The sequence below is a fragment of the Orycteropus afer genome, unplaced genomic scaffold (genome assembly GCF_000298275.1).
Source record: "Orycteropus afer afer isolate SDZICR_OR568_19922 unplaced genomic scaffold, OryAfe1.0 scaffold00064, whole genome shotgun sequence".
In the NCBI taxonomy this organism is placed as follows: Eukaryota; Metazoa; Chordata; class Mammalia; order Tubulidentata; family Orycteropodidae; genus Orycteropus; species Orycteropus afer.
In genome coordinates, this window is record NW_006921651.1 from 10502744 (window position 1) to 10521676 (window position 18933).

The following is an 18933-nucleotide window of genomic DNA, read 5'->3' on the forward strand; positions in this document are numbered from 1 at the left end:
ACAACTTGCAATTAAGTTGAATACAATGAAAATCAACATTAAGATGCTTACCTTTTGAAAGCAAATAATGATAAAGTAGACATTCTGAATATAAAGAACAGTCATCTACTTAATAAAATATTTTCTATTAAAGAACTGAATTATTCACTCATTTCAACCACAAAGTCTAACAGCATATGACTCAGGTATAACTTTTACATTTGAATACAAGTATCTGATGATAGAAATCCACAACTCAAGATATGGCAGAAAACTACTGTTTTCCATTTCATTTCCCTTATGCAATTTCCGATTCCTACACCTTGTTAAGGCATAGTGATCCCTGAAGTAATTCTAAAGCATGAGCCAATAAGGAGAAGAAAATTCTAGTTTAAAAGAAAAGTCTTTTCTTTTAAGGAGGTCATAACAACTGCAGAGCTCAATATCACTCAATATCCAGTTTGAAGACAGGATCATTTTTTTAAAAAACAACAAAAAAAATTCAATTCATTTATGAGATGTTAGATTATAATCCTACTGCACTGATCTATCAGTTTAAAGTGGATAATGATGAGAAACCAAATATTTATAGCTTGAAATTTAAAAAGAAATAATTAGGTTTCAGAAAGATGTCTATAAACGTGGCGTAATTGAGTACAGGAAAATGAAGCTAGAGAACAAGCTTTAGTATCACCAAGTATTTTGATTTTACAAACATCAGGCCAGAAAACAGAAATAGTCGTCAGTCAGTCTTTCTGAGACAAAAAATATTAACTAAATGCCAACCACCAACAATAGCATCCATCATCTTTGAGCATATGAAAAAAAAAAAAAAATCATCAGAAAGGATCAAACATCATTTCAACCAGTCTATGGGCAATTACAGGAGCTCTGGTAGCGTAGTGCCTAAGGTACTTGACTGCTAAGCAGAAGGCTGGCGGTTCAAACCCACCAGCCACTCTTTGGAAGGAAGGTTGGGCAATCTACTTTCGTAGTGATACCACCTCGGAAGCCCAAGGAGGAGTTGCTGAGTCAGGTCCGACTCGACGACACGTAACAACAACATGGGTAATTACATCGCAAACATGAAAAACAGCTTTCCGAAATATTTTGCTTAACTGTTTTTAGTCTTTATCACTACCATTCAGTTCTTCTCTGCTACTAACCACTTCACAACTTAATACAAAAGTTCTTTACACACTTAAGTTTCTAAAAACCACAATATAAATGTTGAGTGAGATATAATACCTTGCCATTTCACTATGCTGTTCTTGATTTGTCCTGGCAAAAGGCAGTACCAGCATCCTCCCCAAGAGTCAGAATTACTATAATAATCTTAACTATTGATAATTTTGCTTTTATACTTATGCCTCAAAAGCACACAAAATAAGTAAATCATTATCCATTTTGGGCAAGCAATCCACACATAAAATTTTAAGAAATAATGGAAAATAAAGTTTAGCCAGAAGAAATTGTCATGAAAATATCAATTGTTTAAATGAAGAGATTATGATTTTCATATATAATTCAATGAGGAAAACTGAGGCAGTCCATAGGGAGTATCAAACTAGTAAGAGTATGGAGTTGGAGCTTTAAAGTGGTGCTACACCCTAATACGAAGCAGTTTTGTAGTACCAACTTCTAGTTATCTAAGTGATTTCACACCTGGAAATAATTTATCATAAAAAATTACCAACTTGGGTTACCCTGTGCACTTACAGTCCATTTCTCTCACTCCTTTCATCAATTTTTTTTAAAGCATTAAAACTTTTAAGTAGAAACCAAGCTTTCAAATCAGTTTTTCACAACAAAATTTATTAGAAGAATAGTGGTTTTGAAAAGTCTAGCATCCAGTGAGAACTACCATACACAACATTACAGCTGGGAATGTTTGTCCAAAATGTCATGGTCAAATAATACAATGGAACCATTAAATTTTACACATGCACGAAAGAACTAGAGCTTCTGACAAACAATGCAAAAAAAAGGGACCACATGGATTAAAGTTTTAAGTACTCATCACATACATTAAGACACAGCTTATTTTAGTCCAGTCAAAAATCAGAACTGCATTAAAAAATTTAATGTAGTGCAATCAAACAAAAAAACTTAATTTGTGATCATAAGTGCTCTACTACATAAACATTGATCATAGCAAGGAACAAAAAGTTCAAATCACACAGTACAAAAAAATCTGTAAATAAATATAAACTACAGTACAAGAGAAATATTAAATTATACAATTCCGTCAAACTGTAAACAGTATATTGAAATGAGGTCCATAAGAGTAAAGGGGGTTCCTGTTTTGTTGCATGACATGCGAACTTCTAGAAATCTGAAAAATGCCATTTTCCATATCGTCAAAGGCTATGGGCTTTATATATGGAGAGAATTCCTTTTAGATGTAAGATATCAAATATTAAAGCAGAGGACTAATCTGCACTGTTAACCACAGATAGTACTGCAGAAAACAAAAGGAGTTTTTAAGAATAAAGACCTCGTGTAGACAAGTCTTAACATTAACAAACGCAAAGATCTAAAACACTGGAATCAGAACTTCACATCAGAAGAAAATTTGCCCGTGAGGACTTCAAGGCTCCCAATTACACTGACAAAAATTGTCTGCTGTTGACAAGCAGACCTAGACCTCTGCTAATTTTTGACATTTTACATATACTCATGTTACAACACCAACTTTGGCAGAATCACTACTAATAAACTCCAAGCACTCCTGGCCCAATGGTTCCATCACAGTGGCCAGTGCACAGAATTCTCTAAAGACATTGCATAAACTAGAATGTAGAGGTCAGATGCCCAAGGACCAGTGCTTGAATTTAGTAGTAGTTATGGTGAAGAAGTAAGAACCATATCAAGGAGGGACTGCATCTGTTACAGTCTACAGAAGCAGCAAGGAATGTTGTTTCAATTGTGCTGGCTATTAGTGGCATTTAAAAATATATACTTTAACCTTGTGTGTATGTGGTGTGCTGGCTATTCGTTTATGCACTTTTTTTTTTTTTTTTAAATACACTGTTAACAGGAACCCCCATATTATCTGCTCAGTAGTAATAACTGAATATATAGAATGCCACTATAAGAGTGTGAGGCACCGTGTGCTGGAGAGTTATATGCAGCTTTAAAATCTGTTTGGCTGAGTTATACCTGGATACCTGAACTGAGTTTTTAAGTTGACATTCATCAAGGATGTGCTACCAGCACGTCAAAATAAAAGCAAAACAGAAAAATACAAGTCACTGTTAGGTTTAAGAATAGCATCAAAGTACCTGAATTGAGTGAGAATAGTGTGTAAACTGTCCCTGAGGGTTTTTAAACAGTGTGTATAAGTTGGTTTCCTAAGAACATTAGTTTTATTTAACAGTGTGGACTGATAAAATACCAATGTCTGACAATTTAAAGTGGAGGTTATAAAGAATTATACGCAAACACTCCAAATGTGTATTTTATACATTTCTTCTCAAGGCAGCAATAAGCTGCTGTAAAGTGTACATCCCATCAGAACAAGCAACATGTGGGAGTCAGATAAAGGTTTCTCAATCTGGTTTTCTGACAGCACAGCATATCAATATCCAATGACTATATCTTTCCTAGATCAGAATGTAACTAATTTCGACTAGCAATATAGGATTAGACTTTTAATCAAACACTTTGCTATTACATACTAAAATTCCTTAAACTTACTAATGCTGGTATACTAATCTAGTTAATTATCCCCCGTCATTTTAGAAATATACCCTTCCACAACTTAAAAACATTAAGATCCATTTTCAGTCCTTTGATGTAAAAAGCATGTCAGTGAATTAATATTAAAAATTTACACAGTAAAAAGGCTTGAATTTCAGCCAAAGATTCTAAATACTGCTCATTCCCTGAAGACTTAAAGGGAGAGAGAATCCCTACCCATTTTTCCTAGCGGTTTATTTTTCTAAAAATGGTCTGATACAATTTTTCGTTTTGGGAACTTTCTCCCTCACTTCCTCTCAAATTCCAATTCTTAAGCCTGAAATGCTTAATGAAATGGGGACAAAGAGGCAATCACTCGGAATTGTTTAAAAGGTACAAAATGTCATTTTTTTTTTTTTAAATAAGAATTATATAAATGTGATCTGACCCCATATTGTGTATGTAGTATGTTTTATATTTTTAAATAATCAGTCTAAAATTTACAGTACCTAAGACTCTGAAGATAAATTAAGACTTTAGTGTTGTAACAGAAAAAGTGCTGAATTATCCCTTTTCTAGTACTTTAAATGTTTTAGACAAGCGCGTTCCTGGTGACAGGAAAGTTTACTGTATACCCTTCCACCAAGCAGGAAAAAAAGTCAACTGGATGAAAGAAATGACTTTTAGGAGTGTAGCACCGCATATTTACCAAACTTAAATCAGAGTTGTTTCATTCATTTGGAGGGGGCAAATATATTCTAGACTGAAGTTCTATTTGGCTATTGACGGTTAAAAATCCCTGCTCTACTGTGTCCTGTGTCCAGCTACCCCACTTTCCCACCCCCAGTCCCCTCACACACTATCCACTGAGAATCTAATCTCTAAAGAGATTATTTTAAAATTTATGTTTTCAGGACATACCTGAGAAAGGGTGCAATTATGCAGAACAAGGACCCCAAGACTGCACTAATACTGGTTAAAAGTTCATAAATTCTTTCCCAAGACAAATCTAAAAAGTCTAAGAGGTATGGATCTTCAAATATGTCTTACTGCTTTAGATTTTTTTGGTATGTGTGTAGGGTCATTTCCAGTGTTGAAAAGATGAAAAGATCATCTTGAGCCTGTTCAATGACAGTTCAAGACATGGTAAAAAGTTCACTTCCACATTCAAACAATAAAGATTAAATATTATGATTAAAATATTTGCTACATCCAATAAATCTATGATTAACTAAAAGTGCTTGCTTTTCAGCTTTTATTAATACAGCTCTAAAAGAACCGGAAACCTTAAAATTACCCCCCAAATAGTTGCAAGTTTAATTAATAATTTATTGTTTGTCAAATCTACATCACTTAGCCTTGATTTCCATTTTCAAACAATCTAAAGGATTTTTCTGGCAATCAAATGAAGATGGCCCACCTTTACCACATGATCTATCTCGTGACTAGTATTTTAGGCCAGAATCTGTAGCCTCTTCTCAAAAGCCTACATACTTTCCCAACTTTGTTCCCATTCCCATCCCCCAAACTCTTTTATAACACTTAGGGCACACAGCTACAGTGTTATGCTACAGGGCTGATGTCTGCTTCTGTAAGAGGCTGCTTAATGCAAGGTTATCTGGGGACGGGAGACAAAGGGGACACAGAAAGTTCCCCCCCTTTCCCTTCACTCGCCATGTCCGCAAATCCTACTCAAGTCTCAAGGACAGAATGAAATCTAAAATAAACTAAGAAGAAAGAGTCTGGAGGTCTACAGTCCTTGTACCACAATTACACCTCTTCCTTTTCAGTAGAATTAGAAAGCCATTAGTTTTCTTAAAAATCCTGGTATAGTTTTATAAAATCCTAAGAGGGCTGCTCAGCTAAAGCCATCAGGTTTTTAACGATACTGGTCTGACCACAGTATCAATGAAGACCTAATTCTAATGAAAAAGTAAAAAGGAAAATGATCTTTGATATGTTTATGAGGCCAAAATTTAACATGTAATTTTAAATATCTTCTATAAAACATGAAATAGGGCAATTCAGTCTATTGTCATATGCTATCACCAATGATAGCAACTTGAATATACAGAAAAAGAGTAGTTCAATATGAAATCGACCTCCTGCATTTAATTAGGGAAAGAAGAATTACAAAAGCAAAAGCAGTTTCCAAATTAAATCTATAGGGATAACAGCTATTAAATAAATGATACCAGACTATAATATACCCACTGTAAAACCTATTCAAAATAACTTGATGTTCTGACACTGAGCTAAGATTCATTAATTTGTTTTATAAAAATAACTAACTGAATCTAAGCCTCACTATATTATGGGGCAATAAAATATGTAAGAGAATCCCAAAGGCTTAGAACCAGGCCTGGCACCATGTGCTTACTTGGGGTAGAGGAAGAACATACAGCTCAGAAGCAACCCGCAGGGTGCTACGTACTGCTTAATGACAGAAGGTAGTTATGATACGGGCCTTTACAGGTAGTCATTTTTTTCTTCTAATTTAGAGTTCTCTCCAGAAGATTAGGAACTAAACTTCTCATTGTGCCTTATTATTTTACTATCTGATCCCATATAGCTCATGTTACAGCTCAGGTAAAATGTTGGGGAATGGAAATGCCAATTGGTTGAGGTAATGGTTTATATAAGATAACCAGAGTTCTAAAAGCACTTCAATATTGTAAAGTAAAAGTGTACCAAATAAAGCTAATACACACTTCACACTTGTTGAGCTTGCTCACCAGAACTGAACAGTAATTAACTTCACATTAGGACCCCTATTATCACACAAAGCCTTACTCATATTCATGATCTGCTGCAGCAAGTGTATCAAGCAACATCTAAACTTCAGAGTAACAACAAACTTAATATCAAAAAGTATTATACACAAATTTTTCCTGAAAGAGAACTTGTCCTTCATAGCATTTGGGGAACAGAAAAAAGTATACAGCTCATCACCAAGTCCAGAGTCACTTTAAAACCTACTGAACAAAGTAATAGACTACCTTACTGTCAAGCTTGATGACTGCACTGTCTCAAAAATGAGAAGGCTAATGATAAAAACACTAAGATACTCTTCCACAGAATTTAATGTTTGTGAATTCATAGTGCCACAGGTTATTTATTCTGTAACATCAATGTTCTCTCATAAAAATGCAGGAATTGATTTTTAAATATATTATCTCCTATCATTAGTTGGTGTAATGTCATCATCTGTCTATTGGAAAATGTGAGAAAAAGAGGCTTTTGTGACAAAGACAGTTGTGAACTATACTTTCCCACACCATAGAAATGGTCAGTGGTTTTTTTTGGCCATGCAAAACTCTGATTAGCAGAAATTAAGCATGCTAATAGACCAATCTCTACCACACATTTAGGATGTTCCCAAACTAGAATATCTACACTGAAAGTGCCAATACAGAATAATGGCAAATCAAGAAACAAATCAAATATTAAGGGATCACTGCGGCACCAAGACTGACAACCAGCCATGTGATGAGCCACCTCCGAGAAATACATGGTGTAATGGAACCCAGAACACAAAATTTAACATTAAAAGTGCACCTGAATATTACAAACTAACTTTACAAAACCTACAATAAGGTAAAATATAAATCTTTTGAAATATTCAGCAGCTTATTTTTTTAAGTTTATTTATTTACTTATTTATTTTGAGAGGCTCATGAAATTTAAAAGGGACCACTATCTAATTTCAACCATGCTTCACAAAACAATAATGGCTATTTTATATTGCAGTTACCAGTGTAATGCAATTAGTGCTTTAAAATAATCTACACTGAAAAAAGAAAAAAAGACAGAGAGAGAGAGAGACCTTTGGAGGATATACGCTTATTCAAAAGCTTCTTGGAAAAGAAAGTTTACCTGAATATCAAGTCATGACTGATCTCAAGTGTAATGTTTAAAAGCTTCACAGACATGAATATTACAATCTTCAGGTCTCAGGACTTTAATCTGAGAGAGTTTAGAGTTTGGTTTGTTTTTTAAATACACTTTCTAACCAAAACAAATAATAAAAAGTACTCAAATTTTCACTATTTACAACTCTCAGCCTACAATCTGAAATGACACAATACAAGTTCTCTTATTTAAACTGCAGCATTAAAGGGTAGGCACACCATTCTTCTGCTGCTCGATTGTCATCCACTGAAACACACATAGAAAATATTTATGTTAGTAAAATGATCACTCCATGTACACTACAATGACAAAATTTACATAACTCAACTCATACATCACTTATATAGACTACCACATAGGATTAAACCTCTCTGAACAGTAAAACTCTACAAAAGTTGAATTTTAGGGCCAGATTTTAAAATGGGCCTTTAATGATGTCTTTTTGAGAGGGGGATAATAAAAGCAAGCACAAATTAATTGTTCAAAGAACCTTTTTGCAGCAATCGTGGGCTAATGAATACCCCAAACATCATGCAAAAAGACACCATGGCTACAATTAGTTGTGTGCCGACATCTTAAGTGTGGAGCAAAGTCATTTCTTCATAAGCTTAACCCTTTGCTTTCAGCAAACTTTCTACAACTTCCTTCAACTGCAGATGAAAATCATACATTTCATAATGTGTTTTTATTGCAACTTCCAGCTAGGCTGGAAAATATTGCAGAGTCACATATACTGCTAATGAACCCAAACTGCTTTTTCTGTTGTGAAGACTAGAAAGCTAAGAGGAAACAGGCTCAGTCATCCACTCATTAAACTGCTACACAAAATAACCAAACCAAAAGAAGAACTCAAGCCCAGGCTTTATCAAGAATGAGCAGTGCATAAATTTTAATAACAGCAATGGTGTGCCTAACCTTTGAACACATAGGCTGCTGGGGAAAAGTATCCTTAACCTACCTAAACCGCTCCAAAGTTTCCAGGCAAAAATTTATGCCTTGGGAATATCTGGACCTACTTTTCCTTTAACTATTAGTAGTCATCTGAGATCATCAACCTCAATTTAATCAATGCTCTGTTTTGATTTTATTTTACAAAATACTCCAATGATATTTTTTTCTTTTCTTTCCTAAGCATTTAGAAAACAAGAATGGCCTGACCATCTTTCCCAGCAGATTAGAGGGTGCATGTCATGTGGATTTTGTTTTGCACAAATAGTAATTTTAATTTGGTCACAATGCAAAATTGAATCCCATGGGCTTTACTTATCAGTTATTCTTGAAAAAACTGTAGAAAATAAACTTTTCAAACATAATTACTCTAACTGTAAAAGCCTATCTCAAAAAAAAAAAAAAAGTTTAGATGTTCTTCAAGGAGTGCTTGTACAAATATAATCTGAAAGGTCATTAACTGTGCTAAACAACCATGAAAATCAGGTAAGTATCAGAAAGAGTTAAGAAGGGGATATTATGCAGGATGCCAAAAAGAAAAAAAAGAGAAAGAAAAAACCCATCAAATTAACAAAATTAAAACAAAAACAAAACCCCACGCATGTACTAGTATTTGGATTAATTAAAAAAGAAACTCCAATAAACTTGATTCCTGATTGAATTGTTGTTAGAAACGACAGGCAACCTACATCATATTAGGTTACTTTGGGGTTATGTTTTTTTCTCTCAACACAAACATGAATCCTTCATTAGTGTAGATATTTGGGCAGACTACTGAGACTGTAAAACCTAAATATCACTTTTGAAATATCATAGTTACTTACACACATTTTTCCCCATCCCCAATAAGAATATCTTGAATATTTTAAACTAGTTAATACAACACCATTCTGTCATTAGTTAGCACATAATCAAATCTGTAAAAGGATTTTAAGAATACAAAGAAACCTAGTTTGCTAAAATGAGGCATCCTCTATGTTTTATGTAATGTACCCTGACTGCTCCTGAGTAAGAACGGAGCTCGTCCTCCATGAGATAAGGCTAGATCCTCACTGTTGGTGAGACCAAATTCTACCCTTAGAAAATCCCAAATGAAATTACAGCAAAGGTAGTGTAACAAAGTAATTAACTGAAGCATTTTTGAAGGTAGTATGTATACCTTTTCCACCTCTTTCCTCTCTGGGTGAGCACTGAATAGACTGCTACTTTACTAAGTAAATTTAATAGTGAGAAGAAAATGATAAAATGTAAATTGGCCCAAATGATTACTTATTGTTGGATAACCAAATTTCTTGAGTTCAAAGAGTTCATTATTCTTCTTATGGGTTTTTTCTTTAGTTTAATCCTTCCATTAGTTGAATCTTAGAAGTAAAAATGTAAAAATTTTATAAGATGGCTTTCCAATTTGCAAAGATTAAAGCTCCCAGTATGACAGAGGTGGTTTCTAAGGGGCTTTTTCCCTTCTTTAAAAAAAAAAAAAAAATAATAATAATAATAAAGGCAAATATAACTTAACAGGGAAAAAACACAACAACAATAAAAAATGAAAGAAAAGCATGCAGGCTCTACAGGCAAGGAGTCCACTTCCATGTATTTGTGTTCTCTGTGAGGTAACTCAATTCTCTTTTGTAGAGAAACATGCAAAAGGCCAAACAATATTCCGAGCCATACTGCACATGGAAATTTTAAAATACGCACATTCTGAATGCACCTTTCATCTCTGTGCACACAAATCAATGCAAAATCTGCAAAGAAACAAGTGTCACAGTAAATGAAGTTAGGTGCAAGCAATGATAGCTAAACAATGCAGTAGTGCTCACCCAGTTTGTACAGTAATTGGCACTCTACAGTATTCCTACTCATTTTTTGATTCATTTGCACTTTGTGCTGCCTCTCCCTGGGGATCTAATTCAATCTTTACAGAAACATCTGGCCCCTCCGACCTCATTAATTTCATCTTTTTCTTTGGAGGGTTTTTCAAAGTGCCCAGCCTCTCCTTTACTTTGTACTCCAGTGTACTGTGGGGAATCCCATAAATACTCTGAGCTTTGGAAACACTCATTTTTCCACTCATAACAACTGAGATTGCTTCCTCCAGTATCTCACTGTTGTACTGTCTGTAACGCCCTCTTTTCTTCCGAGGCTGCTTGGAGCCAGGGTCTCCTTCTTGATCCGATGTGGGATATGGCTGTCCAGAGGTAGACTGCTCAGCATCTGAGCCCCAAGAATCAGGTCCAGCATCTAGTATGCTTTTTCTATTTTGTTTTGGAAGAATAGCCCTTAATTTTTTACTAAGCGCGCTCTCCGTTTGTGAACCCATTACCAAAGAGCTATAGCTGTACTGATCACCAGTGCGAGACTCCCAAGAAAGATCCATTCCTCGAACTTGTGGTATCTTTAAATCTACAGGAGATGAATGGCTCGCATCCTTTTTTCCATCTTGTTTTGTCTGAAGTGCCATTTTTGGAAAGGCAGAATTTTCTGCAAGAAAAGGAAGGTCACTGATGTTGCTGAGTGCACCATTTCCCCTGAATTTCATACGGCTGAGGTTGAATTCATAATGTGGTTTCGCCCAAGAGGCTTCCCTGGATAATATTAAGTGTTGTCCATGATTCTGTAATCCAGATGGCCCAAGGCTGGCAGCTGTGGACAATTGGTTTCTGCTCAGTAGTTCTTCACTAATCTGCAGAGATCGAGCCAGTGGAACTTTGAGTGATGTGGAGTGTCCAAAACCTTCCCTGGTTCCATCCTGTAAGCTTCTTGGAGGTACCCCATCACCACTCCGAAGTCCGTCTGGGCGGTACTGGCTGGGTCTCCCAGGTCGCCTAATTGGATGGAAGGAAACTGATGTGAGCAGGACTTGCACAGGTAGGGAGGGATGGGTGAGGGGACCACTCCTTTATTAGAAGGCCTTGCTTGGGTAACATCACTTTGTGTTTATTTATTTATTTTCTCTAAAATTTAAAAGAAAAAAAAAAAGGTCTCAGCAGTTAGTTTTAAAACTTGTTCACAAAAAACGAAAAAGGAAAAAAGAAAAAAAGGAAAAATAAAAACAGGAGCTTTTTGGGCAAAGAAAAATTAAACCTGTCAGCTGGTCTCTGGTTGGGTTCACAAATTTTCGGAGAAAAAGTTTCGCGCAACTGTTTGAAAATAGCACCTAATTATTAATTACAAAGTAATCATCAGTCTCCATATTTCTACACAGAATTGTGCTACCAATGTGACGTTACCACTAAACAAGTACAGTAATAAAAGAGTAAGCCAAATTACTTATTTTAATGCAACATACTCAACATTCATGACAACCAGCTGCAAAACTGGAACCATGTACATTGGTGGAACCCATGGATGTAACTGCTCATTTGTCCCATAAACAAGTTGATATTCATTATCAAAAATCAAACAACTCCAAATAGCATTCCTTATTTTGCTTGGGGGAAAATATATGGCTGCCAGCCAAAAATTAAAAACAAAACCAAAAAACTCATTGCATTGTAACTTACCATACTTCATTTTAAAACTCTATCAGCTGCAGATACATGAGTACCACTGATTCTGCATTTAAAATAGTCTAAGCTTAAAAGAAATTACTCTTTATTTTCTCCAGAACTTTGTTCCTTATGTTCTAGTCAAATTAATTACCACCAGAAATATTTAAACCATTTTGTAGTAGTTTTCTTTGGTTAAAAAACCAATATTCTTGAAATACCAAGCATCTATTTTGATATTTTAAGTGGATAGCTTTCAAATAATGTCCACACAAAGCTAATTCACAGGTTTTGATTTTCACAATACAGAGAGATTATCAATATTAAGATTGGCAACTGGCAAAGCATGCCCAAGGGGAATGATTACATTAACTAGGTACAAAAGTGAATTCTGCATTAATAATGGTAAACCACATATGTTCTCCTTGAATCTACAGGGATTCTGTGCTGCCATAGTAAGTAACACAGTAAGGGTAGGAACTGAATATTCAATTAAAATATGGGCAATACTGTTGATTTATTTGTCTTCCATGAAACAAAACTATATAGAATACACTTTCCATTGAGAGAGATTAAACACAGCAACTTCAACCATATAATACATGGACCTGGGGGCCAAGTTGGTGCCGCATGGCCTAAGGCTAACCAGAAGGCTGGTGGTTCAAACCCAACAGCCGCTCTGTGGAAAGAAGATGGGGCAATCTACTTCTGTAAAGATTTACTGCTTCAGAAACCCAATGGGGGTCACAGTGAGTCAGAATCAACTTCATGGCAGTGGGTTTGGTTTGGTTTTGGAAGGAAGAGAGTCATTTACGCAAACCACATTTGGGTTTCTCCTGCATGTCTTTAATTACACAACTTAAATGAAAAATAGTAAAATTATATATATATATATATGAATGGAACCCAATGATTTGGGACCATGCTGACTTATACATAGTATAAATTATAGTAAAAAGAAGGTCTTAAAAAAATGTTAGTAAACTATGCAAAGCAGATTATATTAAGTTATTTTTAGATGGAAAAAAAGGAGGGGAGGAAAAGAAAAATGATGAAATTTTAGAGAAAATAAAGGGAGTATTTTAGAAGTCAGTAAATTTGAAGGTAATTACGAGTAAGTTAGAAAAGGTCCACTTAGTGTCTACCTGTTACTTGAGTATCTTGATAATTCCCCAAGTTTATATTCTGAAAGTTAAATAAACCTAAATATCAACTAATTTAGACCTACTGAAGCTATTTTTCATATATAGATGAAGTTGATTTTTGGTCAGAACAAAGTTATATGGAAATGCTTTCCCAATATGACTTCTAAGTATCTTCAGTACCTGACTTTTCTAAATGGTTACATTGCACACACATAGGGAGTAGACAATTCTTATACTGTAAATTAGGTGGTCAGAGAATTCACTTAAATCTTCTTTGAGGTACCAAAATTGAGCATGTAATAATTTCCTAGAAGCATAAGATACCCACCCATCAACATCTACAACCATCTTTCCTATTAGAAAACAAACAAAAAAACATATAATTGCATTTTCTGAACTGCAATACAAAGTTAAAATTGCAGTTCAAATCAACAAACAAAACCAAACCAAAAACAAATAAGCACACACAGACACATACATATCACTAGAGATACCAAGATAAATTCTGGAATTCAATTTTCATTCTAGTACCTCAGTACACACAATATTATTGCCTTTATAATCTTTAGTTTGGAATTATTCGGCTAGGGTTTCACACTCCAAAGCACTCAACAATAAAAAGTCCAAAGACATAGTCTTGCCATATTCATGATTTTTTTTTACTATTTGTCCTAAACTGGGAAAACTGATCTATACTAGCCAATTTTAGATTGTACAGATTACACTTTTACTTGATAGACTAAACGTCATTTTACAAAAGCCCCACTGATGAGACTACTACTCTGAGGGGTTAATTATTAAAATATACAAGGGAAACTATCATCAATCTTTGATAAATTATCTATATAAAATTATGGAAGGCTACAAATATTTTCCCTTACCCGTTCCCTTGAGTACTGGAGCAGCCTGGAGAATGGCTCAGGGAAGTGCTGCCAGCACATGGACTTTTCTTAGTGGACAGATCAAGTACACCGTCTGTAGAGACACAAAGGAACACCTGAAGATATTAAAAACTAGGAGCAAATATGAACTGTGTAGACTAAAACTGAAAAAGGATGTCTAATCAACTGAACATATATACTAGCCACATATATATTTGAGTTATTAAATCAGTTCATGTAATAAAATTAGTGTAATTTTTCCTCTTGAAGCTATATAAATTTAGCAAAGTATATTATGTCAAATATCACCAACAGTTAAATATTTTATTAATAGGGAAAAAAGAAAAGGTAAAGCAGATCACAGGAAATGTTGAGACTGAGTGAGGTATCAGAAATACCAGTTCATACTGTGTGAGGTTCTACACTACAACTACTAGGCTTCACTTTCTAAATTTAGCTTGATCAAAGCATGTGAGTTTCAATGTCCTACACGATGCCATACAAACTATAAAACCAGTACCACCAAAACTACATAAAGTTTGATTTTGAATAAATTACATCTATATACTGTATAATACAGTTGCTGTTTATAATTTGGGTGGGTCCTAATTCCTCTTCTGGCACTTTGCCAAAAAATTGTATATTTGGTATCAGTCTTTTGAAGAAATCTGCAGAGATTCAAAATTCACCGGAGAAAATTTCAAAGGCAAGGTTTTTCCATTAATAAGGTATCACAAAATGGGGGCCAAGTTTAGGGGAAAAAAGCAGAATGAAACAGTCTTGATAATGGTAAGTGCCTGGAGGTATAACCATTTTTTTTTTTTATTGAAGCTAGACCAAATCACAAATTCATGTTACTAATATATAAAATTAGAAGACCACTTTTCCCTCAAAGACTTTCTTTTCCCTTAGACATACCTAGAAATCTCATAGTCTAGACTTTTATAGCTGCCGTTCTTTCCAAAATTAACAGAGCAAAACAATATTCAACACATGTAATTTTCTGGTGGCCAGCAGAGAGGTTGTACTATTTAGTTATGTTAAAAATTGCCTGAGTGTGGAACCTATTCATGACTTGGGTTTGAGAACACTGTAATTCCCTATTTCAGGCTGTTAGAAATACATATGCTCTAAGTTTTTGTAGACAGACAAGACAAACAAAGCCCACATTCACATAGATCTAAATTTTGTTCCTTAGAGTCACTGATATTTCTAAAAATAAAACTATCATCTTACTGTAACAAGTACCTTACCCAATTAGACATCTAACACACAAATGCACCACTTAAAAGTTTTTTAACCAAAGACAGTATTATTTAAAGGCTTTTAAGTCTATCTCATAAAATAGGCAACATATTTTGTCTACCAATAAAAATTGTAATTAAGGTTGAAAACACACTAAAATTCATGAAAGAAATGTAGTTTTAACATTTTTGTTTCATTTGTAGCCCATTCACTATACTCTCATCATCTAATTAAAATTTCTCTTAGTGAGGGCATGCTGTTAATAAATATCCCTCTTAATCATAACACTAGTGATAGAAAGTTAAATTATACTAAATGGCTTCTTTAGAGTTATCCTCCATTATTAATAAAACTAGCCTTCATATATCCTCTATGCTGTTGTTCTCCTATTGTAAACTTGAAGCTTTTAATGTAGTATGTGTAGCCATTACATTTTTTAATGAATAACTATGAATTTGTGTGTATGTATGTGGGTGAATCCCCAATAAGATCGAAAAGACATAACTTTGCAAACATGGTAATCAAAGGTATATAGATCAATGTGAATGAAATTGGACAAGTAGATCTCCCATGAGGAAATCTCTCGAACTTTTGATTTTGTTTGTTGACACAGAGACAGGAAAAAAGCAAAGGAAAACTACACAAAGAATATATTCTTTAGTTAGCAACTAAAGCCAGTCCATTAAATGTTAAGCCCTTCATAAATTACTTAGGCTAAGAAAGTCTTTTAAAGAAGTTCTTTTAAAAATTAAATTTATTTACTTTCCAAAATATTTCTCACCAATAAATCCACACATCTCATAGCCTCTCTGCATACCCTTATGAAATTTCTACAACAATAAAACCTAATCAGTACAGATTACCAATTTATATAATTTGTAATGGTTCAAACAATGGCTGTGCCGAAATGCTCCATTTATCTTTGTGAAATTAAAGATAAAAAGATCACAAAGCAAAAGGAGTAATCTATTTAAGAGAATAAACAAGAAACATTTGCTAACCTATTCAACTTAATTAGGATCCTCACCAACAATTTTTTTTCCTTGGAAATACTCTAAAGTTAGTTCATAATACTTTGTGTGCTTGTGTATCATGTGTTTGTGTATTTATAAAATATGGAGTAAACTTAAAATTTACTTAATTCCCAAATTACCAGCCAAACTGCAAGTAGCCCCCTAATTACGAATGTCCAACTCACAGATAACTTGTGCAGGCATACCTCATTTATTGTGCTTTGCAGATACTGTATTTTTTATAACTGAAAGTTTGTGGCAACCCTGCATTGAGCAAGTCTATTGGTGCTACTGTTCCAAGAGTGGTCACTTCATGTCTCTGTGTCACATCTTGGTAATCCTCACAATATTTCAAACTTTTTCATAATGTTACTGCATACTTACTAGACAACAGAATAGTATAAACATAACTTTTATATGCACTGGGAAACCAAAACATCCATCTGGCTCATTTTATTGTGATAAATGCTTTACTGCAGTGGTCTGGAAGCAAACCTGCCCTGTCTGTGAGTTAATGCCTATGCCTGCTCTTCAGTGTTGTGTTAATTTGCTGTCACTTTACAATGACTCAGCCAACCTTTGTTCACAACAAATTCTTCATCTGCACATGCAGCTTTTAAATCACTGAAAAGGTGTGGAGCCTTTTCTTACACTAAAGTAAGGTGTTAAAAGCATCTGTTCTGACTTACCTATAAATTTGACTTAAAGATACACTTAAAATTGATCTCATTCATGACACGGGAACTGCCTATATTTCAAACTTAATCTAAAGTGTGTTCTATTGCGTTCTTCTCATTTAAAGATTTCTAACTCTAATAAGTTTTTTAAAAATGCAAATAATAAATAATTTTGCTTTATGACCTTACTTGCAGAGTATAACTTCTACCTAACAAGTAAAAGCAGGCTTATTTCTCAGACAGATGCTAATCTCAGACCACTGATGGATAAGGGGGAAACTTAATTGTTGATGGGTAAGGTAACCACTTTATCTGTGCTTCTCCATCACTGCATAGTCAGGAATAATTTAAAAATCACATTAGTTTTCATCTTATTGCTGCTGCTGCCCTACTTGCCAATAATTCTTTTTCTCTCCAAATTAAAGTATTCTGATTGGATAGAGGAGACCTTGACATCAAACCATACCTTGTTCGCTAGGTTCTGACTGAGACTTTCTGACAGTAAGGTCCAGAGGTGAGTCTTGGTCAGCCATGAGAAGTTTGCTGAGCACAGGGTTCTGAGTAGTTGCAGCCGTGGGACAGGTGGTGACTGGAGATGCTTTCGGCAGGCTTTGGTTCTTTGTGCTATTGGGCTGGCTGGGGTCCTGAGTAGAGCTATTTTTTGAGGTATATTCAGCAGCAAATTGTTGGATCATTCGCTGCATGATCTCACGGGCCACTAAGGGAATATTGGGGTCGGAGACCCAGGGACTGTCTGTAAACAAAGATTTATTTACTTTTAAAGTGGGACAATGTACTAAAAAAGACAGCTTTCAATAAAACATAAAATTTCATTTTTTTCCTTAAAATGCAATATCCTAAAAATAGTGTTCCCTCTTTGAATTATATTTTTAATTTCTAAGCTTATGAGTTGCAAGTTTTCAAATAGCAAATTTTCATTAAAAAATTTCTAAACATTTTCTCCCAGGATTATGAAATTAAATAAAGGGAAAACAAATAGTGTATCTTATGGGCAAGCATCACTTACCTGATACAGAAATCCCAAAACCTTTCTCTTATGAAATAACTACTCTCCCAGTTTACCACCTACAGAGCACATCAGGTTCCCCCTAGATTATTCCTCGGCCATGTCTCCTAATTTTAAAATAAAGGCCATCTGATTTCACTGACTCACAACTTTTAGCACTAGAAGGGATCATATAAGTCAAATAGGATAAAAGCAAAGGGGAAAGAAATATTTTGTATAAATAAAAATATTATTAACATCATGACTATCGTCACCACACTGTAACAGTCTACCAGGCAGACTAAGTTCCCTGAGAGTAGAGACTGTGTTTGTTTCCTGTGTATACTGAGCATTTAATCTTGCCTGATGTAAAGTACACATTCTTGGGTAATAAACAGATGAATCAATCACAATTTTCTTCTTTTTTACAAATGAGGAAAATGTAATCTAAAAAGTAACCTGTTCAAGTTCGTATAGATGGTTAGTTGTAGACCTTTGATTAGAATTTGTCTCCTGATCTTAGTGCTTTATCTGTGACCTTCACTCCCACTGTACTTCTCAAGACAGTTGTAGACGATCAATAAACCCACTGCCCATTGCTGTGGAGTCTATTCTGACTCATAGCAGCCCTCATAGAATTTCTAATGCTGTAATCTTTACGGAAGCAGACTGCTACATCTTTCTCTCAGAAAAGCTTTGTTTCCTTAGTCTTTTAAAGATTAAGCATAAAAGGCAATTTAACTTTACCCATAGTGTTTTGGATCTAAAAGAACTTTAAGAAGTTGATTTATAAATTTAATGAAAGACTGAATCCTATTACTACTAAAATCTAAAATCTCCACAAACAAACAAAAATGACATCAGAACCTCACAAGACACCTAAGAATAAATTTTCCCCTCTGAAAGGCAATATTCAGTACCAGGAAATTCCCATAAAGAGTCAGAAAATTTACTTAAT

At 34.6% G+C, this 18933-nt stretch overlaps 1 protein-coding gene across 1 annotated transcript in view; it reads right to left on the minus strand.

Annotated features, from left to right (window-relative positions):
• LCOR (ligand dependent nuclear receptor corepressor) overlaps nucleotides 1-17673 on the minus strand; it is a 33650-nt gene extending 15977 nt beyond the window's left edge. The window contains exons 1-2 of the mRNA XM_042780838.1: nucleotides 17436-17673; nucleotides 14035-14128 (exon numbers count right to left, since the gene is read on the minus strand). Coding sequence (XP_042636772.1) covers nucleotides 14035-14128; nucleotides 17436-17673 — 332 coding nt within the window. The remainder of the gene's footprint in view (nucleotides 1-14034; nucleotides 14129-17435) is intronic.
• Nucleotides 17674-18933: the final 1260 nt, after the last annotated feature.